The sequence below is a fragment of the Atractosteus spatula genome, chromosome 15 (genome assembly GCF_055471065.1).
Source record: "Atractosteus spatula isolate fAtrSpa1 chromosome 15, fAtrSpa1.hap1, whole genome shotgun sequence".
In the NCBI taxonomy this organism is placed as follows: domain Eukaryota; kingdom Metazoa; phylum Chordata; class Actinopteri; order Semionotiformes; family Lepisosteidae; genus Atractosteus; species Atractosteus spatula.
Genome location: NC_142720.1, coordinates 10027594 through 10054486, shown reverse-complemented (window position 1 = coordinate 10054486; position 26893 = coordinate 10027594). Strand labels below are relative to the sequence as shown.

General features: G+C 38.1%; 1 protein-coding gene across 7 annotated transcripts in view; it reads left to right on the top strand.

The window, feature by feature from the left end:
- Positions 1 to 1885: 1885 nt before the first annotated feature.
- The window catches only part of vit (vitrin), a 31285-nt gene continuing 6277 nt past the window's right edge, over positions 1886 to 26893 (top strand). The window contains exons 1-17 of one of the 7 annotated variants that reach the window (XM_088934082.1): positions 1886 to 2026; positions 11847 to 11940; positions 13591 to 13656; positions 14107 to 14263; positions 14889 to 15022; positions 15578 to 15655; positions 15925 to 15999; positions 16451 to 16657; positions 18280 to 18318; positions 18423 to 18476; positions 19053 to 19115; positions 19530 to 19592; positions 23474 to 23545; positions 23872 to 23937; positions 24618 to 24674; positions 25856 to 25924; positions 26519 to 26566. In XM_088934082.1, the coding sequence (XP_088790208.1) occupies positions 11907 to 11940; positions 13591 to 13656; positions 14107 to 14263; positions 14889 to 15022; positions 15578 to 15655; positions 15925 to 15999; positions 16451 to 16657; positions 18280 to 18318; positions 18423 to 18476; positions 19053 to 19115; positions 19530 to 19592; positions 23474 to 23545; positions 23872 to 23937; positions 24618 to 24674; positions 25856 to 25924; positions 26519 to 26566 (1282 nt within the window). In that variant the 5' untranslated portion in view covers positions 1886 to 2026; positions 11847 to 11906. Of the gene's footprint in view, positions 2027 to 4387; positions 4555 to 11846; positions 11941 to 13590; positions 13657 to 14106; positions 14264 to 14888; positions 15023 to 15577; positions 15656 to 15924; positions 16000 to 16450; positions 16658 to 18279; positions 18319 to 18422; positions 18477 to 19052; positions 19116 to 19529; positions 19593 to 23473; positions 23546 to 23871; positions 23938 to 24617; positions 24675 to 25855; positions 25925 to 26518; positions 26567 to 26893 lie in introns of those variants that run through there. The other 6 variants (XM_088934081.1, XM_088934085.1, XM_088934084.1 and 3 more) reach the window with 6 other exon arrangements.

The window sequence follows — 26893 nt, the reverse complement described above, 5'->3', positions numbered from 1 at the left end:
AATATCCCTGAGGAAGTAAACTCATCATATCTGGTTAAAGCTCAGCATGTCCAACTAAACACAAAATGCACTGAATAGTTGATGCATGAATGAGTGAAAACTTACCACTTCTTCTTGTCACAAAAGCCACAGAAAGCAGGAATGAGTGTCCACTGGCTGACTTGAAAAGTCCGTTTCTGAAAAACAATCAGGCTCGGAGTACAAGAGGTTATTACAATCTGTGCTTGACTTAAAGATAGTAATGTAATGAATCAGTAATCCAGTAATGTGATGAAAATAACATCATACATTTACATGGAAAAGAGCTATTTCTTCCATAGCTTCTGTGAAGGACTGTCAGCTGAAATAATAATTTCTTAGACATTTGGAATGGACAGGCTGTATACACTCCTACATTCTTCAACTACAAAATTATACAGTGCTGCATTTTTGTAACATCAAAAAAATAATAATGACTAGGCATATAGACTGATGCGTTTTAGTTTTTGGCCTTGTTTCTCTGTGATTCTAACTAGTGTGGGATAAATCCTACACAATCTGAGAGGCATCAGATCAAGGCTGCTCTGTAACTGTTCTCTGAGAGTCTGCTGGTGTACCTACTGTACAGACTGCAAGAGGTCAGTCAATGAAAACTCTATAAAGGCAAGAGAGACCAACAAGAAATAGGAGATTTATTCTGCTTCAGCCTTGAGATCTCACTACCTATCTTAAAAGTGCCTTGTTGACCTTGGCTTTATTGGCCATGTAAAAATGACCTTGTTATAGATATAACAAGTACTGTATACTCCCTAGTTATTAATATATACTTTATAGAGTTTGAAGACAGGCATATATAAGCCACCACATTGTTTTAGTACATCAAAGAACCCAAACTGGATTTTTGCTGTAAAGCTAGTCCAAAAAGTGTTGGTCTTAAAAGACACTAGACGCTTAAAACTAGAGTTTTGTTATCCATACCTTCTCAATGGCCTTGGTTATGTTTCCTGCAGAATGGTTCATCCATGGGCCTGTTGACTGACAGGTAGGGAAAACAGAGAGAAGAGCTGCCTGTATTTAACCACAAATGGAGGTATGGGAGAATTACTGGAGGTGTGACTATGCACTCTGAAGTCCTGCAGTGGGTAATTATATACAAGCCAAGGCCATAATCAAGGTGCAATAAGCTTTTATTGTTGCAATAAAGACTATTAAAACAAAATGCCAGCAAGATCTAACACACTCACATCCTGCTCCAGACACTTTTACCTTCTTTTAATCTCTCACATGACCATCTCTGTTTGTCTCATTTCAGCACTTACTGTAGCAGGTTTTTTCTGCAAATCCTTGTAAGTCAGTCGGTTTCCTGCAGCCCTGCTCTGACAAAAGCCGAGAAGGGAGATAAATGACATGTTTTAATTCTAACATGTTTTACCCACAGTACGGTCTTTGCTTTCAGAGTGCTTCCAAAGGATCTCCATGAAAAACCCCATAGTGATTGCTATTCACTCCTCACATCTGGTACTGAATTTGATTTTGTTTTGTTGTTTTGTTGTACTGAATTGCTAAGAAGCGTAGTCAAAATAAAGAATGCTCTGAATACTTGTACACACATGCAACACTCTTTGAACTCAGGGCTAATAAACAGAGCTCTTTGCTGACCAGCAGTGGGACATTTGGACTCAGATCTACAAAAGTCAACAATTTGGTAAAGAGATGCCAGTGGAAAATACAGAGGTGGCTGCCTATGTTGTTGCACGTTCACGGACATTACTCCCTCATGGAAAGTATTTTCCTTGGAGTATAAAGACCTCTTGTTTACCAGTGAGTCAAATCCAGGGCATTTCCATAATATCAGGGAAGGTTTGTACCAGGTCATGATCAGTGCTTATGGAACAGGGACCAGTGCACTGAGAGAGTTACAGAAGTGACATTACCCTCCTCTGAAATCTAGACAGTCTTCTGGCCTGGCAGAGGTTATCCACTATCTCAGGAGTAGCGCTGTGTGTGCTTGGAGCTTGCAAGCAACTGGGTTCAAATCTTGGCAGGGGTAAGAAGAGCTGTGCATGTCAAACTCACACATGATACTGTGTGATATGTGAGCTATACTTGTTAAATTGTTCTGCAGAGGGGTAAGTGAAAATCTTCTGCAAATTTGCTGTCAAACCTGTTCAAAGAGGATCTATATGCAAAATCTTAGAAAGGGAGAGAATGTTTAATATTGTGAGTAGTTTGCAATTTTTTTGTGTTTCTTTGCTTAATTTGCCTTTTTTGTTGTAGCAAAGGGAGGAGTTCCTTAATATTATTTCAATAGTTCTGCAAGATCCAGCACATTTTACTTAAGCACACTCTAACAATCAAGACTTTCAGATGAAGAGCCATCAAGAATGCAGATCGTACCTTATGATTCCACATATGAACATGGTTTATATGCTTTTGAGATTAATGCATGCATTAATGCATTAGATGTCTGAGATAATCTCTAAAGTAAAACCCATCATATGTTTCTCCTGTCTTGATTTGTTTAAGATTTGGAAATATCTATTCTGTTGTCATGATCATTATAAAGAAATTAAATCAATATTGATCTAGAATTGTTCCATCAACCTACAACCCTTTTATTGTCCTCTTTGTTAGGAGATAATAAAAGCACAAGCTAGATTTAAACCACTGTTTTTGACAAATGATCAAGCACAGGCTGTTGTCATTCAGTTACAAGTTCATTTACTTGCACATAAACTATATCAACCATTTCAGTCTGGGTTAAGATTGATGCACAATACTGATACAGCTCTGGTAACAGATATTTATGATTTACTGATGTTTTTAATCCTTTTTGTCATACTTGTCTTGAAAGGAGGCTTTAATACTATTAATCAAACTATCTTGCACAATAGATTAGAGAGGGCTTTTGATATTACTGCAACTGATTTGTCTTGATTTAAAACTTACCTACAGTAAGTGACAGAAAACAATTTGCTCTAATTGCGTTTTTATCTTTCTCAACAAAATTGTTAAAACCTGGTGTTCCACAGTGGTCTGTTCTTGGTCCCATTGTTTTTCATGTTATATACAGTATGTTAGCATTGGAGCAGGTATAGTATCAGTTTTCCTAAATTTGATAATCAAAATTGTTTTTGCACAAAACTGTACATTAGTAAAACATTGTTTTGTCACACTGCATAGATAATGTTACAAAATGGATGTACTGTAACAAATGCTTTTACATTTGAACTCTAATAAGACTGAAGCTGTGCTGAAGCTTCACTGATTGACTCTCCTCATAAGCTCCACAACTGTGTCAACATTAGTTTGATTATTGTTGATGCTGGAATCAATCCAAGCACTCAGAGCAGGAATTTTGGTTTCGCCAAGATCTGAATCTTACATCTGAAGCTCAAGTTCCCAACGTTATGAAGGTACTGTATGTTTTTTTTTTTATTTTGGTAACTTTGCTTGTGTCTCTTGATGTTTCTCCCGATCTTATGTAGAGAAGATAATGCAAGCACATCTTTTTCAGGGTTAATTAGTGATTTCCGGTGTATCCAAACCCGTTCTTAAGTCATACTATCTTCAGAATAATAATCAGATCCTCACTGAAGAAAAAAAAATCATTTGCACATCTCAGGATAAAACCTATTTCAAAATAAAATTAAAACTACTGCAGATTTACCTTTAAGGACCTGCACTGTTTGGGTACTGACTACATTTGTGAACTGTTACTTTCCTTGACAACTGCACACTATTTGTATTCTCGACTCCATCCTACTTTTGGATCTCAAAATCTCAGCTCTGATCCCTGGGAGACTGGGCTTTCTGCTGTGATGCTCCAAGGCTGTGGAAGGATCTCCCAGCACAGACTGGGCCTTTTAAATCAGTCAGCCTTGTGTTAAAACTTACTATAATACGTGAGCTTTTAATTCTACTTCATGTTTTGTATTGAATTGTGTATTCATGTTTCTACTAGGTTTGCTTTTGATTTTTTTCTTTGTAAAGTGCCTTGAGATTCTGATGAAAAATCTGTACAATACAAAACAAAGGTTACCATTATTAACCAATAAACAAACCTCAAGACGCTTTTGATTGGGATAGATATACAGTATATTGTATTAAATAATCAAGATACTGACAGAGATATCGAAACTGTAATGCAGCAGCTTGTTTCCTTCTCCGGTACAGAGTTCTCTGCCGTTCTTTGCAACTTGAGAACAGCTTTCTAAACTTTTCACATATCGCACCCCGAAGCCAAAGTTTCCAAGGCGTCGAAACCTCGATCTGGCAGGCTTTGAACTTTTTTTTTTAATCGGGTTCTCCACGTGAAAGGGTGGGACAGGTAGGAGGAGTTGCTTCGTTAACATCCCAGCCCACGGCCATGTGTGCGCCCCCGCGACTCACTGCGAGCTGTGAGGTAGTGCCTCGGAAGGGATGAGGGAGAGAGGACGGCACAGCGCTTCTTTACACTCGGATTTACAATAATGGTACTGGGAGTTTTTTGAGCCAAGGGGATTTGGTACTTGCAGAAAAAAAAATTGTTCAGTGTCAAGACAGGACAGAAAACAACATTTCAGACCCCAAATCGTAAGTGTCACATTACCTTTCCCCCCACACAGACCTTCGCGTCTATTGTAGCTAGAGACACGCATTTTAATGCGCATTAGTTTTTTGAAGTTTGCACTTGACTCTTTTTCAAACTGGTGTAATCGCTATGATGTCTGTTGCAGTAGTGCAGTATTTGTCATATATAATCGCAAGCATTGATTTTTTTCCTGTACTTTGCGCCGTTTTTTTAAAATTATATTTTATTGCCGATTTTTAATAAATATTGAATAGTTGAATAATGGGAGTACTGTATATCACACTTGAGATGAGCATTTCCCTACACTCGATTCTCATTTCTTAAAAGAAGCGAAGTAACTCGTCATGCAACTAAAAGTTGCAATGAACGTTTATCTCCAATTTAAATAGCAGGTGAAGCTTTTGAATTAAATTCTTATTTTGCAGTATGTAATACGGGAGAAGGGCTTGTTCCGTGCCACTTTTTTTTAACAAAAAGTTTTAAATGACTTTATTTCTTTGTAAAATTAGATTGTATTATTTACTCTTCGTCAGAGCGTGGAGAACGAGTACGAACTTGAACTAAGAGTTCCGAGCTCACTATTCAGCTAAGAGTTAATATCCCTGAAATGTTCTGACGTTTTTTTTAAAGAAAGCGCACCCCCTTCAGAGCAAGGAGGAAAGTACATAAGGTGAAAACGTGCCTTTTGCTAGTAAACCAGGGAAATAAATACTTGTCCTGTTGTCCTAGAAATTATTAAAACGTAACAAAAAGCCGTCATATAAGATGTATCTCTGTATTTGTCATTGTTGGCTTTCTGTATATAAAGTGGGATCCGAGTCACGTTCCTATAGCTTTGTTATTGTGTAAAAGTTGAAAAATAAATAAGAACAGGAGTGCTGTGGAATCCTTCAGGATACATAGTGTTACATAAGGCAAGGAATTATATCCGAAACTCTAAAAGAGGTTGGTGTGGGGAGTTATGTCAACATGCAGGCTGGAAGTGTAGGCTAATTCCATACCGAAAAGGAAAAAGAGTAGGAATTTGAGCCTAGGTGTGGTTAAGGAGTACAAAAGAGAGTCTGAGAGTGGTTAGGGAGAAGAGAATGTGGGGACTGAAGAAATTATAATCTGGGTAATGAATTCCAGGGCAAGTGTGTTAAGCAGAAATCTGCAGAGCAGAGAGATTTAGAAAGAAATGAATCAATCAGTGAGTACTGGGTGGAGCTGTCAACCGAATGTTGGTAATTTAGGATAATTCTGATGTCCTTCTGACATGAGTGTCTTTGAACCCCTGTGGAAGAATGCAGACAGAGGTCAGTGTGATCAGATGTGGGGAAGATACAGTTGGCAACTATCGACTTGGAGAGATCTTCTGTCCTCGCTGCTCTGACGTGTTCAGAGAAACAGGGCATGTCCTCTTGTTTCACCAGTTTAAATGGCAGGGCATTTTCCACGAGAGATGCTCTAAAAGAGATTGCTGGACAAACACGATGGCCACTGGCCAGAGCTACATATTTGTTGTGCTGGTAAAGTATTTACAGGTAATACAACGGTTGCCATTGCAGGTAAAAACCAAAGATATTCTAAACACAGTTATTCACTATAGGGCTCTTTTGAAGAATTTTTTTAACTACTGAAGTTGCATTAGGTTTGAGTTTGATGTGTTGGGTGGGCCTGTGTCGTTAAATTGATGAGACCGTTTTCTTTTTTTAAATTCTATTTCATCACACTGACAAACATAATTTTAGCCTGGTTAAAATAGGAGGGAGTCCCACAAAAAACATAGTCTCTTTTTAAAGCTGGTTTCAGTTTCTTATGTGAGCAGGTCAAGTATCTTTGATAATATCGGTGCACAAACTGTATGAGCTACACATCATGTCTTGTTCCTCCTTAGTCACCCAGAAATGCTGTATATTGGCCATATGCATTTTTTTTCTTGTTTTTCACTTCATCCATAAGGTGCAGATGCTGACAGGCACTGCTTTAATGTCTGCTGGAAACAGGGCTAGGCTGCAGATGCTTATTGTCTGAATGCCCTCCTGTGGTCGGTTTCATCTTCAGGTGTGTTCATACTTCACAGACTTCCATGAAATATGCTTCTTGTTTATCCTTTTGGGGAAGTGTGAAAGTTCACTTTTTATATAAAAAAACATTAATTTATTACAGAATGAATTACCAAATCTTTTTTCCTCATTGTTACAGTATTTCTAAACCAGGGTTGGTACTGTACCTATTAATAGCTAGATTTTCATGTGGATCCTTCTTATGCAATGCTTCAGCTTATTGAAAAAGTTCTGCAAAATGTGTATATATTTTTTCAGCATGAAGTAATTCCTGAAAGCCTAATGAATACGACACAGAGACGAACTATATTAAAGTTGACTTGATGGAACCTGCCTGGCTGAGGTGACTGCAGCCTGCCTGTGAGAGTGAGGCTGATGGGACCCCCTCCATCAATTCAGGAGGAATGAGCCAGGGAGGTGCTGCAAGGGTGAAGATGGTGCAGAATGCTGCACAATGAGCTTTTATAAAAGAGAAGTGCAAAAGGGGTGCCTGGCAGACCAGATATTTAGGTGTAGGAGAGTGAAAGTGAGATGAGGAATTCTCCTGAACTTGTGTTTGAAAGCACCATAATTTGCAGATACTGTACTATTTTAGTCTAACTTTTATACATACATACATATATATAAGTACAAGGTTAAAAAGGGTGTGAGCTCTTCTGAAAAGTTAAATAATTACAGTAGTTACAGTTTTTTCCCATCAAACATCCTTGCCTATTCTCATGTTTTGTGCCTGAGCTCTTGTAAGAATATGCTCAAAGAATGCATCCTCAAAATGTTATTTAATATGGCCCTGCTTCTCCAGCAAATAGATGTTTATGAGCATGCCATGTGGCAGGAAAGAACTATTTTTTTTCAATTGAACTCACGGTAGCTGAGTTACCACCCTACTTGGGTGGCAGGATCATCTGTATTTCAAGCTGCATGCAGCTTGTACAAGATTCGTGAGTGCTGTATTGCGTTCTGTCAGCTGAATGGGCTGGTCCTGATTCAGGGATAGAGAAGAGAAACAGAAAAGTGAATTATCCAAGCTCGGTCTTGTCCTGCGGAAGAGAGCAAACTGAGCCGATTCATTTCTTATGCCTGGGGGGGACGGGCCAGTGAGTTACTTAAATTTTTTGAATATATAGAAATAGCGTAATGGTAAGAATGTCTTGTAATAAATCAGAATGAGCCATGACATGGAAAATATCCTACAACAAAACAGCATCAAAGAATCAATCTCATTCAGAAGCTAAACCTCTCCTTTGAATCAATTTAAGCTTTTAGATAATGCCCTTATCACTTTTAAAATCAAAAGTTTTTAAACCTTTGAACCCTCACCCAAGCATTTCCTTTTCATGTACATACATGTAGTGCTTTAAAGAAGAAACAAAGCATTTTGTGTCTCTAGTAGTTCAGGTGGGTAGCTGCGTCAGCATGCGTAGGCTGCAAAGGAACAAGTAATAGGTTTATTCCATGCTGAAAAAAAGAAGAAAGAGAACACAACGTTTCGGCCGTGGAGCCTTCTTCAGGTGTGTCAAGTGTGTGTCACACACCTGAAGAAGGCTCCACGGCCGAAACGTTGTGTTCTCTTTCTTCTTTTTTTCAGCATGGAATAAACCTATTACTTGTTCATTTTGTGTCTCTGATGAGTTCTGAGGTATGCTTTAGTGGATAGCTCTGACTTTTATAACCATGGTTTTCAGTAATGTTCTTGGCTGTCATAAACAACTGAATGAAAAATATGACATGTCTCATTGTGGCTGTTTTTTTAGATAAAAGCCAAAAATGCAAAAAAAAACAGTAACTGGTGACTATGTGGTGAACTAGAGTGTTTATAGTATTCAGTGTGTGACAAAATACCTTATTATGAACAGTTCAGTTTATTTGTATACAAATGCAGTGAAATGCTTATTTGTATGTACTGTGTTCTCCAATACAAAAGAATTTAGGAAACACCAAAACATAAATACAGAACAGCAGCAGCAGCAACAACAACAACAACAACAAAGTTGTTAAATAACAAACAACTTAAATACAAGTCAGCAGGAGCAGTGTTCTCAAAAAGTGTTACTTGGGTGGGATTTGCAATTTGTTATTAAATACCACAAGCAACAACATATAAAACTTAACAACACATTATATAAAGAAATGTAGGTGGTTGGGACATATTATGCTTTAATGTCTGTGAGTTTGTTACAGTGAGAGTTAAAATGCTTGTTCTTTTTCAAAGATTTTAAGCTCACAGATATCACAGCCAGTTATCTCTTGCAGTATTAGGAAGTTTATTGTATTTGTTGCTTATTTCTTCAAATATTAGAGAGAAATATTAGTTAGACCTTTGCTGTTCAAGAACAAAGAACACACTTGTGTATACCGTTTACTCTCAAAGACAAGACTTCTTCTGATCTGTCCCATTGTCCTGATATCCCTCATGTTTTACCTCTTTCTGTCTCAGTACATTTTTAAGGGTGGGAAAAAAAATCTAAGGAAGGAACTTTGACCTGTAAACCTGGCAATTTAAGAGATTAAAACAGATTTGCACAATGAGCTTTGATAAAAGAGGTTCCAAATAAAATCACAGAAAAGGTGGTGTCTGTGTTGTTGGTGGCCTATGGTGATCTGTGTCTTGTTCTTTAATACAGTAGAAAACCTTTGAATGCTAATGAACACTAAGCTTTCCAAATGGGGTGTAATGTTAATTGCCATTAACACAGTGTGTACTTTAATCCTAGACACTAAAGTGCTCAAGGGACACAAGAGTTTCCTCATCTGCAATCTTTGCCTGGTGTTCATTCACAAATTGAATCATTTGGATAATAAATCAAATCACCTGTGTTTTAGGGTCGTAGTTAGTTGCTAATTGAAAATTACCTGTGTGCTAGCGTCTTGTGGAAGAGAGTGTTCAAATTAAAGGGATTGTTTTGTAAAAGCAGGTTGATGTCATGAAGGTAGTGTACTAGGTACTCATTTGGAATGAGTGCTATAGAGATTGTACTTGTCTGAAAAGCTGTCTTATGGAAAAAAAAGCACTAGCACAAACGTTAAAGGTAAATAGCAGGGCTAATATATGAAGTGTTTACCCATCCACTAAACTCTATTGTTACCGAAGCAGTAATTTGTTTGAAGCAATGGGCGGGAAGTGATTAAATAAAAGCTTAGATAGAACTTGAAAACAGTAATTCTGGAAGGGAAGCTGACTTAGAGCCTAAGGCACTGCTAATACTTTCAAAAACAGTGCCTCATTCACAAACTGCCAAGACATTAACTGGCTTGAAATGTTGTATTTATTAACTATACCCTCATGAAACTGTTGAATTCCTTCAATGATATTAAAAGCAAGCAATACTTGGTATGTTCTAAGAATGAGATTTTGGTCTATAGCTTTTGTAGTTTAGCAGTTTTCACTTGGTTCCTGTCATGGTTTTGCAAGCTAAGCGCAGAATGCCCAAAATGGGGCTCAGAAAGAGATATTGAAGAGAGATTTGGAGGGGAAATAGGTATTCTTTTTCATGAAGGTAATTGCTTTTATTCTGCAATTATATGATCAAAATTTAACATGAGTAAAACATTACTACAAAAGCTACAGGACAGGGCAATCACATGTTTCTTCATGTACTGTATAGTATATCTAATCTGAAAACAAAAGGAAATTGACTGTACTTGCACTACATCAAGTTAAACCAGAAAATTAAATCCAATCCAAAAATTTGCAAAATAACAAATGAATTTGTAGATAGTAAATGGACTTACCAGCTGTAGTTTAACATCACTATGTAATGCTTTTCTTGTTTGATTATTTTGGGTCACTGGTTTGTGAAAACAAAGAGTAAGTTAAGCACTGGCAGTGGGATTAAGCAAATACATGTTCGGATGTTCAAAACTAATCTCTTTACATTAAGAAAGGGGCTTTAAGATTCCTTAAAGGTAAAGAAAGCCATTACCAGAAATCAAATTACGGCTTACGCTGTTAAGTTTGTGTAAAGAGAGACTTTGACGATTCTGCTTCATGTTGTTTTTCAAGGTTGTGACCAAAAAAAAAGTCGAGGTTTGAACAACCACCCCACCTGCTATAAAACCTGGCCACTCTCGTCATGTGTGGTTGCGAGCTGCTTTCTCTGTACTCTTTAAGGACGATTCCTTTCCAAGTGAGGTCCAGTATGTGGTGACATGACGAAGCATTTCATCACCTATCTCCTGCTTAATAATTCCCAATTCTTCAATTAATTCTTATCATGTCTCATTCCCGACGGGACTGGATTAAAAAAGATAAGAATCCTCTACTTAAAGGCAAACCCTGTGGTGGGGAAGTGCATTCTGCATGTAATGGAAAATTAACTTAAACCTTCACTCATCTGACCAGACCTTCATGACTAGAATACCTCCCAGGCCTAGAGGTCTGGCTCCATTGTAATTTTAGGATGATACATTAAAGCACTGAGTATAACTGTGAAGTATTAGCCGTTTACTGTCTGTGTCCCATCTCAAGAATGAATAATTATTTTGCCTTTTTTAACAAAATGACCCATGGAATTAAACAATATAATGTAGCCTAATACTCCCTTGTGTATTATCTCAGTACAGTCCTCTTCAGAGTGTAGTTTTATGGCTTTCATGCTGAGACAGGCCCAGCTCTTGTGCCTTTTTGAGCAATATATTCTGTTTATTCTATTTAAATCAGAATTAAATGATGCTCTTTATTTCCAGTAAGTGCAGAAAGATTTTAAGTCCACTTTCTGTGATGTACAGTATAATGACTTTACAGCTGTGAGGGAAATGCAGTCTCAGACTTGTTGGCCAAAATATTTCTTGCACAGCTTTTAATATAAGCAAAACAACTTAGAAAAGTTTGCAGACCCTAGAAAACATGAAGAAAAAACTAAATGTTGGAATTGAAAGTAAGCAAATTATTATTGTGCATTAAGCAAATTATTATAACCAGTTGACATTAACTTGTTTTTCTTGTAAACTAATTAATTGCTTTGAACATCCAGATAGAGTAAATGTCACGGAACAGAGTTTAAATGTAACCTCAATCTGACTGTGCATTGGAATTTGTAATCTTATTAGTTAGTTACGTCTGTGTCTTAAAAAAATAGCACAGCATGGAGTTCTTGTCACTGAAATTGCATTTGCTGAGTAAACAAAGTCCATGTTTTATAACATTAAAAGGATTACATTTTTTTCTTACATTTTGTTTCCAAATAAATGGTAGCCGAACATTTGAGTACAAAATAACAAAAACAAATGTATCGCCTTTTGTTTAACAGACCACAGTGACCTGTTCTCGTCACTGACTCACTCCTGGATCAGTATTGAAGCCTGACATCATGAGCACATCTACTCTCACTACGCTTTGTGTCGGTAGGCTTTTTTGATATATAATCTAATTTTGCAGATTTTAAGCCTTGGTAACAGTTTTAGAAGTGACCTTTAAGCCATGTATTAGTTATTGATGAGCAATAGAGCTTAATAAATAGAAAGCCCTTGTATAGTGTAATATTAACTAAGTTTAATTTGCACTTTCGCTAATAAGACACGTATTAACTTTGTATTTGTCATTTACTAGCACTCAAATATATACATATATACATATTTAGAGTACCACTAAAAGATTGACAAAACTTTTAAATGAGAGAAAATAACAAATGTAAAAAATACTTGTATTTACTCCGATGATGTTATATGTTCATCAGAAGGCACTTAAGACTAGATGCTTTTTGAAGACTCTAGTGAAAGTTTCAGTGTTGGAGGTGTTGTGTTAAAACTGTCAGACAGTTTTTCTTTATTTTCAGTTTACATATTATTGAGTGGTGGCTTGGCTGAAATGAGCCTCTTAACCAAGCAGCTCATTGCAGAATCCCAATACATTACTTTGATTGTGGCATCTGTTGGATGAGAGCCAGGAGCCTTTAGGAAAACAGGAAGTTTGTCCCAAGTATTGGGTTTTGGATTGACAGCTGAACCAAAAATGTGATTTAATTTAAGATGAAGTTCATAACCATCTTAGGTTAGATGTCTGAGTTATTAACATACTTAATGGAGCAAATAATAAAAGCACTTTATTGAGCAGCTTTGGATTCATGCATGCCTGAGATACTTATTTAATTAAAATTATATAACATCTTTATAATAAACTTTAAATCTGATAGTTTTACAATGTGTGGATTCATATTAAATAAAGAAACATATTCTTATGCTATTATGTTTTGGTAAACTGTTAATAAACCCAAAACATCACAGTGATACAATTGAAGTTAATTAAAATTACAAGAATAAGGAATACTGTACATACTGATGCACAATAAAAGCACAGCAGTCTGTATTTCACATCACGTTCTCACTGGGAACAATGTTTTTTTTATATTTTAAATACTGTGCAAAAGTGTTGTTTATTGAATAGTATTATTCCTTGGGAAAACATAAACCTGAGATTATGCAATTGCATTTTAATATCTAGTCCTCAGTCTTTAGTATTTCAGGGTTGCAGTGTATTTGGGTTACAGTTGCCAAGTAAGGTGAAGCAATTTAAACCAATAGCCATTCAAACAGACATTTCATATAAGAACAGCAAAGACTGGGACCTGTTTGTAGCTGCAACAGCCTCCCACAGCAGTCTGTCCAGAGGCTGATGAGGTCTGTGCTCAGTAAAGTCATATGCTTCCTATGCAATGTTTTCATTTTGGCAGTGACATGTTTCATACTAATAACATTATTTATTGAGCTCTATTTTTGTTGATATGGTCTGTGATTATGTCTAACTTACGTCTCCGTTTAAAATATTTGATTAAATGCATTAGGACTACTTAGGCATTTTGTTTGAGCATCAGTGCAACAAGCCCATAATTAGTGTATTCTAAATAGACTGCAGTTAGTCTTTGTTTGTGTTTGAGACTCAAACAGAAAAACCACTGTGACCTCAGTGAGACTCTCGCAGGCCGTGTTTTTCTATTGTATGAAATTTGACTCATTACAAAGTGAACCTGTTGCTTGTTCTCTTGATCTCTATTTCAGCTTTGTTGCTCGCCAGTGGCAATGGAGCAAAGCAAAATGGGCAAAAAAACAAAAAGCCCAAACAAAGTAAGTACTGAAGCAACGCTCCTGTATGGAATTCAGAAGTACAGACTCATTCAAAAAGACTCGCTTGTGCTTCATGCAACAGTTTTTGAGAAACATTGTGAGCTGAGAAGTTATGAAATAGGTGGGACTCTGTAATCAAAAATGGATGGGGAGTCCTTGGTTTTCTGGATGTAGTACTATGTTTTACATACCCTTTTACCAAAAGATTGCTATTTTGTTTCATAAGTAGCTACTTTACGTAAACTTAAAATCCAGTGTCATTTTTTAAACCTTATAACTAAAAATACCATGTCAAAGCATACTGTATCTCTTTTTTCAATTTCTCCTTCATTCTTGAAAAGTATATTTCATACTCTTCATGGTTTAATGTCCATATGGCAATGTAGAATCATGTTTTGCATGAACAGCAACAGGTGGTGTGAATTTACCCATGCCAATCTTTACTCCCAGTTGTTCCTCAGATAGACTGTGATGTCCGAGCAGGGAAAATCAGTATTCCAGAATTCATTGCCAAGTGCCCTGCTAATTGCCGGGAGACCAAGCACCCTGTGTATGGAGCAGACATCTATGCCTCCATCTCCAGTGTCTGTAATGCAGCTATTCACAGGTCAGGATTGTGGAAAGATGTTCTGGAGCTTTGCTTATCGTCCTGTCACAGTGTTTGGTTATTGTCTATGACAAAGGGCTGTTTGATGCCGTTCTAGCATGACCTATGAGGTCCTTTGCACACAATGTCTGCTCACCTGGTACATATTGTCAAGGTTCAGCACTCATCTGTTATTTTCATTGACTCTTCTTTATTGTTGTTATCCTTGTGTATTGAAGGTTGGCTTTAGTTCTTGTGCTTTAGTGCTCATTATGTCTTATATTAACTGTTGTTGTGGATGTTTTTACGATGTGGTGATAATGTGGTGAAAATGACTTTAAGAAATTGGTTCATGAAGGACAAAGGTTAAATTGCTTATAAACAGCATAGCTTCACACAACAATAAAGTATTTCAAACTATGTTCATAAACAGGTTTATGGCAACTGCAACCATCAGAGAGCAGTAAAGAGGTTAATGTTGGAAATGTTAATAAAATACATGTAATATGACTTGTTTTTCAAAGAAAATTTTGGAACACTGGTGAGAATTTGTACATCTTGGCACTGAACACGTAGTGTAGACACAAGAACTGAACCTGCAGATTTTTTTAGGTGTTACCTACTGACCTGGAGGTTTGTTTGGCAGCGGGGTCATAACTAATTCCGGAGGGAAGGTGATCGTGAGGAAGGTGGCGGGGCAGTCGGTGTACAGAGGAAGCTTCTCCAATGGCGTCCGATCTCTGTCTCTTCCCAAGTGGCGAGAGTCCTTCATCGTATCAGGTGAGGCCCTGGCAGGCTGGGAGGAGAAGGAAGGCCAGAATCGGAATCTTGGGGCAGGTCCTTGTTGCTCTCCATGCTATCCCAGTCTCTGAATGTTTGTCTCTTGGCAACACCGGAAAAGCGTGGTTTCATTCTGAAAACCCATCAGGTTGACAGAGGGTCATCTTTCACACTTGTCCAGTTGAAAGCCAAAGCGCTTATCATCTAGTTTATCATACAAATGTACAGTACTTGATAAAGACTATTGAATCATTTTGGTGAGCTTCAATCAACTTGATTATATTCTGATGTGTAATGTTTTGGTTTCTGTGGTCATCTAGGTGGACGGTCAGATCTCAGAAAATTGTTTTCTCACTAATTTAGGAAAATTTTGTTTGGAATATTTTGTAATTTTATATTTCCAGGACTCTTATTTTTCTTATATGTCTCTTCACTGCTTTTTATGATTACAATCTGCTACATAGATTACAGTGCAAAAAAATTCAGAGAAGCAACATGAGGCTAAGGAGAAAGGAGATAGGAAGGAAGTTATGTGACTGTGTGTTTGTTTCTCAGTGGGTAAGCCAAAGAAAGGTGTGATCTATCCCTCCATCTTGGAGTTCCTACCTTCAAGATCTACTTCTGTTAAAACAGGTAAGATGCAACAATAGGTATTTCTTGAATCAGGAGACAATAGTACATTTATAGCAGTAGATATCTTGCCATGGAAATGCAAGGGAGTGATCTAGAACATGATGTTGAAAAGCTGACTAATTTTGAAAGTCTTTCAAAGATGTGGTCAGATGAAATCCGTCTCGCTAGGACTTTATCGGGGCTTGTGTAATTTCAAAAAATTTGTTTTTCTCTTTTCTATTCAACTGAAATATAACTATGAATCAATAGAGATTTTACTTTTCTAACAGAACCCAAAAAATCAGAACAAGACACTAAAAACACAAAGAATTCTGGAAGTTCATCGGAGAAAACCTCAGATCAAGGTATGGCAATAATTTACAAAGAGGTTATCAATTTCTTATTGCAGAATCTGGAGGAAATCTCTTGGGGCTGCTTTTCCCTGATTTACAGGGTGTAAAAATGGAAAAGCTTTGACCAGATCTAATCAGTTCTGGACTCCAAAACCCCAACAGACAAAAAATCTATTAAAGATTACAATTATCTTACTTCCTCAGAGCTGTTAGCAAAAGAAATAATGTTTTAAGAATGAATACAAAGTGACAAAGGTCAAGTCTTCATTTCTGGCCCCGACATGACCACTGCTCGTTTTGAAAGGATAGTGTTAATCTACCTTTCCCACCTTTCTTTTATAACATTGACTCAAGTGTGACTAAACTACAAAAGCTAAGTCCGCATCAAACTGCATGCTGGGTTTTTCAGGCATTCCGGTAACTCAGCTCTTCAGTTGAAGTTCTGTTTTTGTCTTCCTCACAGGCTACAAGGAGGGCAAGGCTTCCACAACAGCCATGACTCCAACCACGACGGTGACGGAGCCCACCACTACCCCAGCACCCACCACCACCCCCAGACCCGCAACAACCAGCACCCAGCTCCCCACCACTACCCCCACCCCGAGCTCCAGCCCTGCCCCCAGCAGCCCTGCCAAACCCCGGGTAGCGCCTCACAGAGTCCGGGAAGCAGGTCAGTGTCGGAGGGGCAGGGATCGCTGCTCAGGGCACTGCTCACACACTTCAGGAATTAAACAGCCGGGACAAGGAAGGACAGAAGTAGTTGGTCACCTTGAGGGAGGGTTTTCAATCAGTTATCCACGGACTGGTAATCCGATAGAGAAGGTTCTCATTGCTACGCTGCCAGAGGGGACAGCTTTTTTACATGGTGCCCCTGTCTGTGCTATTGTTAGTGTTTTTACAAGGGTTTTACATTACAGAGAGACTACGAAGGGCTTTTGCACATAAAAGCAGAAAGACTCCTGCCATTCTATTCTAAGAGACTCTTTAAATGTGCATTTCACTTAAAAGCTCGCAACTGAGTATTTTTTTTAAATTTGATTGATCTTTTTGTGATCTATGAGCTACGTGAATGTTCTATGTGATAGAATAAGCATTTTTTTATACAATAAGAGATAAACAAAACTGTCAGTCATAATCAGTGCATCGGCTCCTACAGAATATACAGTACCCGTGACTCTTACACCAAGACATATAACATCACCGAGGGTTGTTCGCTTGCACAGTAGTTGTGGGATTTCTATCATTTCAAAGAGAAACTCCTGTAGATAACAGCATTTCTTTTTCACCACTCTTTTTCTAGTATCGTTGCTTGCTGAAATAAGTTGGTGACGAGCCTGTTTTGTTGCCAGATGCCCGAGCAGTATTCTTTCTGAGCATGATAGACCAGCTTGAAATGCCCATGCGTCTGGAGCATCGCTGTGAATATACTGTATTGCTTAGTCTTTCTGATTCAGGAAGCAATCACATAAATGGGTACTGCCGTGCAGTGTCGGGTGTCTCTGCTTGCTGTCTTGGGGTGTAAGTGTCTGTCTTCCTGTGTCTGCAAGTCAAGCTATGCCTTTGTCCCTGTTTTTGTTTGTATTTTAGTGAATGTTCACGTGTCTGATGAACTTTGCAATGCATGTGCCCACCAGGATATTTCTGAATGCTTACAAATCTGAAATAAATGAGTGAAAGATTCAGTACTCAGTAACACTCATCCTAACTTGCATTTTAATTGTGGATAGTTAGTAATTCAGAATATTTTCAGCTTCTAAACATAGTCCATAGGAGTTAAAATTCTAAAACAGTTAGCATTTATAAATCCTTTGAATCTCTGAAAAGGGCAGGATCAAGATAATAGAGGTCTTATAGTTTATTATTAAAAATCTCACGACTGCTTAGGATTCTTCCAATTTAAAATGAACAGTATTTCAAGAAAGAAAAGACTTATGTGCTTTAGAATTTGTCTGTACAAATCCTGTTTGTATCCATTCAAATTTAAATAGTATTGTAGATTTTGTTTCAATGACTTGCTGACTTCTTTATTGAAATGTATCAGAGCTTTCCTGAGTGGATGGACCCCAGATCCTCCTTGAAACCTTCACCTTAATAATATTCAAACAAAATCCTAATAGCAATAGACTAACAATCTACAGGATTTCTATGAGAAAGAGGCAGACTTTTTTTCACTTACTGTTCTCCTAGCATACTTTTATAGTAATAAGATATAATGTTCTAATCATGTCTGATGCACTTTAACAAGATTATAAATGCATTAAACTATTTTCTTATTCTCAACACGGGCTTCAGGGCAGGTACAGAATTCTCAAGCAAAAGGGCCAACACAAGGTATGGTTTAGAGGTTTTGCAGATTATTTGTCTGTTTTAAAGCAGAAGTAAAATCCGGTCTGCATAAAACTGTCACACTAACCGCCAATAAACTGTCTTCCAAGCATTCAGAGGCACTTCCAGCTATGCAAGTAGAAATTCTCCTCGTATCAGTTCAGGTAATCACGCTTGAAATACGCCGATGTCTTTTCTGCATATGCCACAAACTAGGCCAGCATTTATTTCTCACAACGGATGCCCACAGCAAATAGATTTTTTTCTGGCTTTTCCTTCAACCTCACTGTTAAGTATTTTATTCTGCTTTTCACAGGTTGCTGAACGAAACCTTGCACTGCAGTGTTTTTGCTTTGTGCTGTATGTGCAGAGCTGTTTTTCCAATCGGCCTATTCAGTCGATCACAGCTGCGTCAGCTATCCTGCAATGGTTCTTTTTGACTGCTCTGCTGCTGGATACACTGGGGGCCACATCTGTTGGCTTTGAGAGCTTTAAAACCCATTAGCACTGACAAATACTGTACATGGTGAAAAGCGGTGCTCAGGTGTAGATAGGTGCACATCCCACACAGGAGCTGAAAGGCAGGTTACATTATATAACATCCTTGAACCAGATGACACTGATAATACATCACAGGCCATTGTCTCATCAGTTCTGGAATAAAAAGAATTCCTTTGTTCCTAAAGTAGAAATCTGCTGCCAGTCCACTAGTGCTTTACTAATATAATGACTGTGTATAGGTTTTCGCCGGCAGGACCCAATAAGTACCTATAAAAGACAGTCTGGAGCCCCTGCTAATCCAGGTAAGTCTCCCATTTGGGTCATATTTGGTTAATTTTGTGCAATTCTGCATTTTCTGGTTTGCTTGTTTTCTGTGCCTTGTCACATCTTTCCTGGTAGTCTTCATTGAGTTACATCACTTTCTTTCTGTCTTCTCTAATGAAGGAAGGCGTCTGTCTTTCTTTGAACTCACACTGACATAAACCGATCCAAATACAAAGATGTTTTGGAGTGATTGCTTACATATTTTCCAATGTCCCAGAACATAATAATACTAAAAACACAAACATATTGTAAAAAACAGAATATATTTTCTGTAGCAGGAAAGCAACAGTAGTCTCTTTGATACTTTTTATATTAATCTCCTAGTAATTCTTTTTTTAAGCTTTTTTAATCTTCAGGTTTCTCCTTTGTTTTTTTTTCCTCTTGAAAATCAGCTTATAACAGAGTTCAGCTTTCTGCTACAGAGAGAAACCAACAAGCTGTGCAGTCCCACCCCAGTAAGTGTTTGAAAATCCTCTCCATCAGAAGGCATTCTATTTAACTGCAGCAGTTGCACTGTGACCAATGGCTTTTACCTGGTCCACACTTAAAACTATCTAACCATAGGTAATAAACCCTAAACTGATTCTGATAACTAGGACAATTGATAAAATCGTATTTAAATAGTTTCATATACTGTGCTAGTACTGCATTATTTCCGTCCAAGATTATTTGAACTTTCCCTGCATTAATTATGAGTACTGACACCTATTGCAGGAATGCTTGCTAAATATAGCATGCTTGCGAGCTACAAAAAGTGGTTTTGTTCCCTCCCACTTTTGATTTAGGTTTGCCTGCCTCATTTAAGAGTATCACCTGTGATAGCATTCTAATGAGAACTCAGTTTCTGCTACCCTGTTCAAACTAAGCTGCGACTACACACGTTTTAATTCCTTTTTAAATGACCCATTACGTTCCTTGAGTACCTTGTACAGTATTCTCAGTACTATTAGCAAATCTTCACTCACAGGAAAAATAACTTGAATGACTAATAACTTAGTCCTCAGAAGCAGATAGTTCTTTTTGCCTTCACTCACCAGTATCTAATTCCAAAGGGTAGCTTGATGTCAGATTTGCATTAGGTAAAGGCAAGCACCATGACAAACAATTGCCATCTAATCTGTTATACTAGGACTTCATCACTTAAGTGGAATGACTGTGACAGAGCCAAGCGTATGTGCTATAATACTTATATATTGTATTTAAATGTAATATTGTTTCCCTTCCTCTAGCAAGAACCTTGGTGTCATTCTTGACAGAGACCTCTCATTCTTATTCTGCACTGGCCCACTGTCGCCACTTCTTGCTAAGGAGTGCCTCCAGCCCCTTCCTCCCTGGCTCAGGCCCTGCCGGCTGGCCTCCCTGCCTGCGCTCCTCAGCCTCTCGCCTGGGTCCTTTCTCTTCCTCGCTCCCCTCGTACCGCCCTGCTGCTCCATCCCTCCGTTGTCTCCCGTCTGTTTCAAAGCCCTCGGTCTTGGCTGCTGCTGCTTATGTGAGGACCGAGGGGGGTTTCTCAAACTTTTATGGGTTTAACTCTTCCTAAACCCCTGAAAAAAGGTGTAAATTCCGCGGGAGAGAGACGGCCGGTGATGTTGAAAGTCAGTGGGAGCGGCACAAGGTTGTCTGTTTGATGCACACCCTCCCCCACTTTATCTCCAGTCCCCCCAGTCTCTGTACTCCCTCCTGACCCCCCCTCCTCCTCCACCTCAGCCTGTTCCTGGTCTCCGTTCGCCCAGCTCCGGGGCCTGTTCCTGCTTGTCCCTGGAGCCGCGGCTGTAGAACGAGCTGGATACTGAAACCGGATCTGTATCGGCCCCCGGCCACCTTTCTGCGTCTCCTTGAGACTTGATCCGTTCAGATGGCACCTGTGATCTCTCTTGCACCACCAGCCGACGCTGCGCTCCGCTTAATGGCTTTCTTTCTGGGCTGAAGGAAGTCATTCCTTACCTCCATGTTTTTTACCGCTCAATGGACATTATTTACTCTGAATCATTATTAGTTGAATTAAGAAGCTATTAGGATTCAAATCCTACTTTTACAAATCCTATCTTTTACTTTAGGTATTTTATTGCTGTTGTCCTGAATAAGGCCACCCGCTAAAAAACAATCATAAGCCAAACATGACAATAAAATAACTCTTCATTTAATAAACAGACCATAGCCAGCGCATAAATTGAAGACTTCAGCTGCTTGAAACTACTTAATACTATTTAATAGTGGAGTCTGAAAGTTGGAGGCTAAAGCTTTGTATCCCTCAGTCAGCGGATTGTGACTGTGTGGATTCCTGAGCGTAAGTTTTTTTAATGCTCAGTCTACAGGACTTAAGTCAGTGCACTCATACACTTGCCCCCAGGACTACTGTATATACAGTTGCTTGTATGGACTGAGGGCATGGAGGAGCACAAACAATGACTCTGTGCTTCACTTATTCACTTGCTCCCACTCTGTTACACCCTCTAATCTCTGGGGAGGCCTTGGTTGCTGCTGTCTGCGCACATGTATGGTTCACTAACTGCTCCGGTCTGTATTGTCCACAGAGGTGTTTTTGCAAGTTCCTGTCAAACACGGCTCTTCTTTTTGTTCATGAAAGCGGGGATCTACAGTAGGATGGAGCACAGATTGACTAGATAGCATGACTGTCATGTGGGGAAGCGAAGCCTGTCTCTTTCTTTGGTTGCTGACTTTGGCTGCTGGGTTTGAAGGTGTCAGCTGCACTGAAACTTTACACAGAGCTAAACTTCACCCCGTGAACTTTGTGGCATTCTTGTCACGTGCTCGGCTGTTCTCGGTCTCGGTCTGTGTCAAAGTGCTTTCTTTATACCAAAAAAAGCTTTTTATCTGGGTGAGTTTAGTGGAGCTGTGGGCTGTCCATACACATGTACTTTGTTTCTTAAACTTTTCTGTTTCTCTCTTCAAATAGCATTTTCCCTTCCTGGTTTTGTTTTACTATTATCCAGAGTACAAAAGTAGTGTAATTATTAGTAACATATTCAATAGTCAAAATTATATCTTACTATGATGTTATATAGGCATTGGGAAATCAAATATTTGAAGGAGGTTACGTTTTTTCCCTAAAGGAAAGGTTTTTGGTCAATGTGCGTTTCTTGAATTTAGATAGGGATGTGAAACTTGGACTTGAGTGCAAAAACAATTAAATAACTATAGGATGCTATAGGAGACTGATGGTAAAATACATGCTTGGAATAATAATGCTAGGAAAAGGAAACAAATGAGTAAGAGCACAAACAGAACTGTGTGGCATTATTATCAGATGTGACACTGAGGTGCCAAAGGGCTGGACAAGTGGAAAGACGAACAGGTCAATGTTGGACAAAGAAAATACTTCACCCGCTCCCAAGAGACTAATGAAGCCTCTTGTAAGAAGGTCCGATGACCCCAGTATGTGTGTTGGAGCAAGATGATATAGGAAAACGGCGGGAGATAGGAGCTTCTGGAAGAATGAAGGACAATCTCCCAACTTAGATCTGGAATTCAGCAAGCCTCTTTAAACCAGCTTAAGGCTGTGAAGAAGGGCTAAACTGGATCAAGTTAACACGTCTTCCATGTGGGAGAGCCTGGATAATGGTTGCAGGTGATGAAAATGATACATATATTCAGGAGAATATTTTCAAGCTGATACAGTATGTGGGGTTTAGCTGTTTGAGGGGTTAAGCCAAGAGAGGAATCTGTAACAGGGAGGATAGGAAATATAGAGACACGAACAATAACAGCAGACACTCTAATTTATGATTGTATGGAAAACATTTTAAACGGCAATCCTTAATTATTCCCTTTTCTGACTAATGTAGGTTATAATAAAACAGAAAATGTTAGGCTCAATGGAAGCAAGGTTTGAACTGGGCAGTCCAGAACACATTTCTCATTGAGTTTCATTAAAATGCTGATACTCTTATTAAATGCCTGGTACTCAAAATAAACATACATGACAAGTATCGGCAAATTGCCTGTAGCTATCCTGTATGATTATTCATAAAAAACACATCTTAACTGAATGCTTTTTTCCCCCTTCAGAGCATTATATGAAGACTTTCAGAAGAATTGTTCATGCTTTTTTCCGTTATACTTTGGAAGGCTAGCTAGCCATCCTTAAGGAGTTCACACAAGAAACTTTAACAAATTAGCTTTTTCAGACAAAAAGATGCTAGCTTGCATGCTTGCATTCCTTTGTTTGCCCTGTTCTTATTTGTAAATTGGCATTGTTTTTGAACTGAATTGCTTCAGGTATCTCCTGAAACAGGACACCGCATGCTTTAGTCACATTGGTAGTTTGCTTGTTTTAATATTTTGCTTCAAAAGCAGCTTTTAATCTCCCATGCAGCTTTTACTAGAAGGGACTGGCACCACTCTTACCAAAGACCAACCTGGCAGAATGGATATAGACGGCCAACAGGTATTGGTGGCAATAATATCCAAGGCGTGTAAGAAAGAAAGCATTTACAAAATCAGATGTTTGTCTTTTAAAACATCAATGGTTTTCCATGTTTTTTGTAAGATGTTAGATTAAGAAACCTACTATAAAAAGAATATTAGAAAAAGTTAAATATATACTGTAATACCAGACACTTAAAAAATAAAAATAAAAATATAAATTAACACTAATTTCCAGAGCTTCAAACATAAAAATCTAAATAATAATAAGTAAATATGATGCTGTTGTGCAGTTTGCTTCTATCATGAGACACAGTGAATGACTCTCAATCTCTGTATCTACTGTAGATATTAGTTATGCGGCCCCTGACTCTGGTTACACATGGACTGAATCGGAAGGTTATGACACACCAGGTAAGGACTGAGAATAGAAGACACATAGCACAAAGACAGTTGATAGCTTTGTGCTCTGTGCTGTCATTCTGATGTACGCATCATGCACATTTATCTCCTGTTGGGTAGTAATAATTTGTAAACGAGTCCATGGCGGCAGATGGCACTGTTGCCTGATGCCTCTTGGGTCCTGGGCTCAATTCTGACTTGGTGTGCTTTCTGTGTGGAGTTTGCATGGTTGTCCTGGGGTGTCCCAGTCTCCTTCCAACTTCCTCTAAGTTAACTGGCATCGCAGAACGGTCCGTGTGTAGGGTTTCCAGGGCAGGCGTTGATCTCCGCCAGGATTAAGTGTCTTTCTCAATAATGAAGGGAAAAAAGTCATGTTTGTCAAGGAGGCAGTGTGGGTCTGCAATGTTGGATCCAGTCTTTCAGTGGGAATTGTCTTCACATAAAAGGCATGCCAGTTGGGTAGACTCAATCCCAAAACTTTGCAGCCTGAGTGCATACTTTGTATGCAACAAAGACTGGGAATCGATTCATTTTTGTCTGAATATTACATGACAGACTTAACCCTTTGCATGGCCTACTGGTACTGCATGGCTTCAGTCTCCATGAGTGATCCAAGTGGATCTGCAAGGGCATCTTCACTTGGGCCACAAGACAAGAAAAATCAAGTGAAATGATCTGGTGTTTTTATTTAGCTCAGAGCCCCAGACCTGCTACCTCTGAATTTGATCGCTGGTTTCTTGGACAGTACGGTAAGAAGGAATGTTTTTTCAATGAAAGGGAAAATCAGACCAGGAGGGTGCTGCCCTTCACCTTCTGTACCCTATACCGTGAATAAATCCCCCTGCTATTCTTTGGGATGTAAATTGCAATACAAATGCAAGCAATTATTATTACTTGAAAAAATAACTTAAATTCAATATATTATGGAGCTCCTGTGAACAATCCCCTCAACAAATGTTATTTGTTATAAATGTTATTTCTGAAATGTATTTATTGGGACTGTTATTGGGATCGTCTTGCAAGAGCCTGATCCACATGATTTTCCATGCATATTCTTCTTACTTCAGGTATTAGGATTAACAAATGGTACAGTCATATATTTAGTTAAATATAGTGTATATACAGTATACAGTACAGTATATTAGCAGCATTACAAATGCAACAAATGAGTATTTGAAACCAAAGGCAATCTGTTGTGTTTTAATGCCTCTCAGTGTTTGTGTTGAAACGGAAATGGTTATAATTGTAGGAAGTACTGTAAATATAAATCAACATTTTACGGATTAGAGAAGACTGATTTAAAAAGTGCGTAATGCTGGACTGTGTACAATTATTTGAAGCAACTTTTATATATAATATATTTAAACATAATTTGTTTCCTCTGACAAACGTATTCTGAGGATTTTTTTGTGTAATAAAGCACATCTTAGTACTTTTTTTTGCAGTGGTTAACGTTTCAGCTTTGTAACTATAATATTTATATAATGTAATAAATACAGTAACGTTATCACAGAAATATATAAAAATATATATTTCGTAAATTGTGTATTCTTATGCTACACCATAAAATACACAGTGTGTATTTAATATTAACTGACCTTGCATTTAACAATAGTAATGGCATCATTAAGACTAATGCTGCTTTAACTCTTCTAATTGTCTTGCAGATTTTTGACAAATTGGGAAAAGTATTCTATTATTTTTATGACTGTGTTGTGTCTGATTTGCTTTACTGTTGTTCTTGGTTTTATGACAAAACATTTGTGTTTATAATGTCACTAAAAATAGAATATGTGTGCTAGAAAATGCTTTTTAAACATTTTCTTTTCAAAAATGTATTGTACTTTCTAGCAGTTCTAAGTATTAAACCAAGAGTTTGGATGTTTAGGAGTCAGTGTAACATTTAGTTTTTTTTTTAAACTATTCTTAGGCACCAGATTTGGAGAACAAGACACAAATCGTAAAATCATCCCAGAGACAACTCACTCACAAGGTACAGGTAGGTAACAAAACTTCCTCTACTGAAGAATAACAAAGGCAAAATAAAGTTTTTTTTAAATTCGGTTGAGTCATACTAATCTCATTTGAATCATCTGGCTTCTATCTTTATCCTAAGAGCTTTACTGTTAATCAAATTCCGTTATATACAGGCAAGTACAGTATAATGGAATTTGATTAATAGTAAAGCTCTTTGGATAGTAAATGCAGAGATAACATTGAATGTGACCTTTAACTTTCGCCTTTTCTTCTTATCGTCATATGGATTTCTTCAATACTAAACAAACTGGTATAACCTTTTTGCTGGATTTACAGTAAACTGAGTAATATCTTGTTTGCTGCTGGACTAAAAAAAATAAACCATCTGCCTGACCTCACCACCTTCATTATATAAACTTATATTGTAGATGACTTATGTTTGACAAACATAAATATACGTACGGTATATCTGCATATATTCTGCTGTATAGCATCCAGTTATTTGTGCAGGATATGCAAAGTTTTGGACTTGACGCCCAGAGGCCTTTTCTGGATGTACTTTTCAAACGTGTCACAAATTTGGTAACAAATCAAATATTTAATATTTTCGAAACAGTTGGGCCCTTTGATGCCTGGAAACCTGAAGTAAACCCTTTCAACACAGGTAGGGTCGATTAATACTGTAACAGCCTTACTCCCGTGACAAAAAGAACTGGCTTTGACCGGGGGGTTTCCCTACTGAGTGCCGAAGAGACCCGAAGAATATAGGAGCATGCAGACCTGTAGAGAATAAAATAAAAGAATTTCATAGAGGCAAACCACTCTAGATGTAGTTTTGCAAAGCCCCCCTTTCATTTTATGTGGGGAAAGAGTCAACTGTATAGAACATTTCCTTAATCCAAGAAGATTTCTATAACGCATTAAAGTAAGCATGCACATAAGTCCTGAAGTGTTTGAAACCACTTCGTAGCAGTCTTTATTTTTCCAGGTG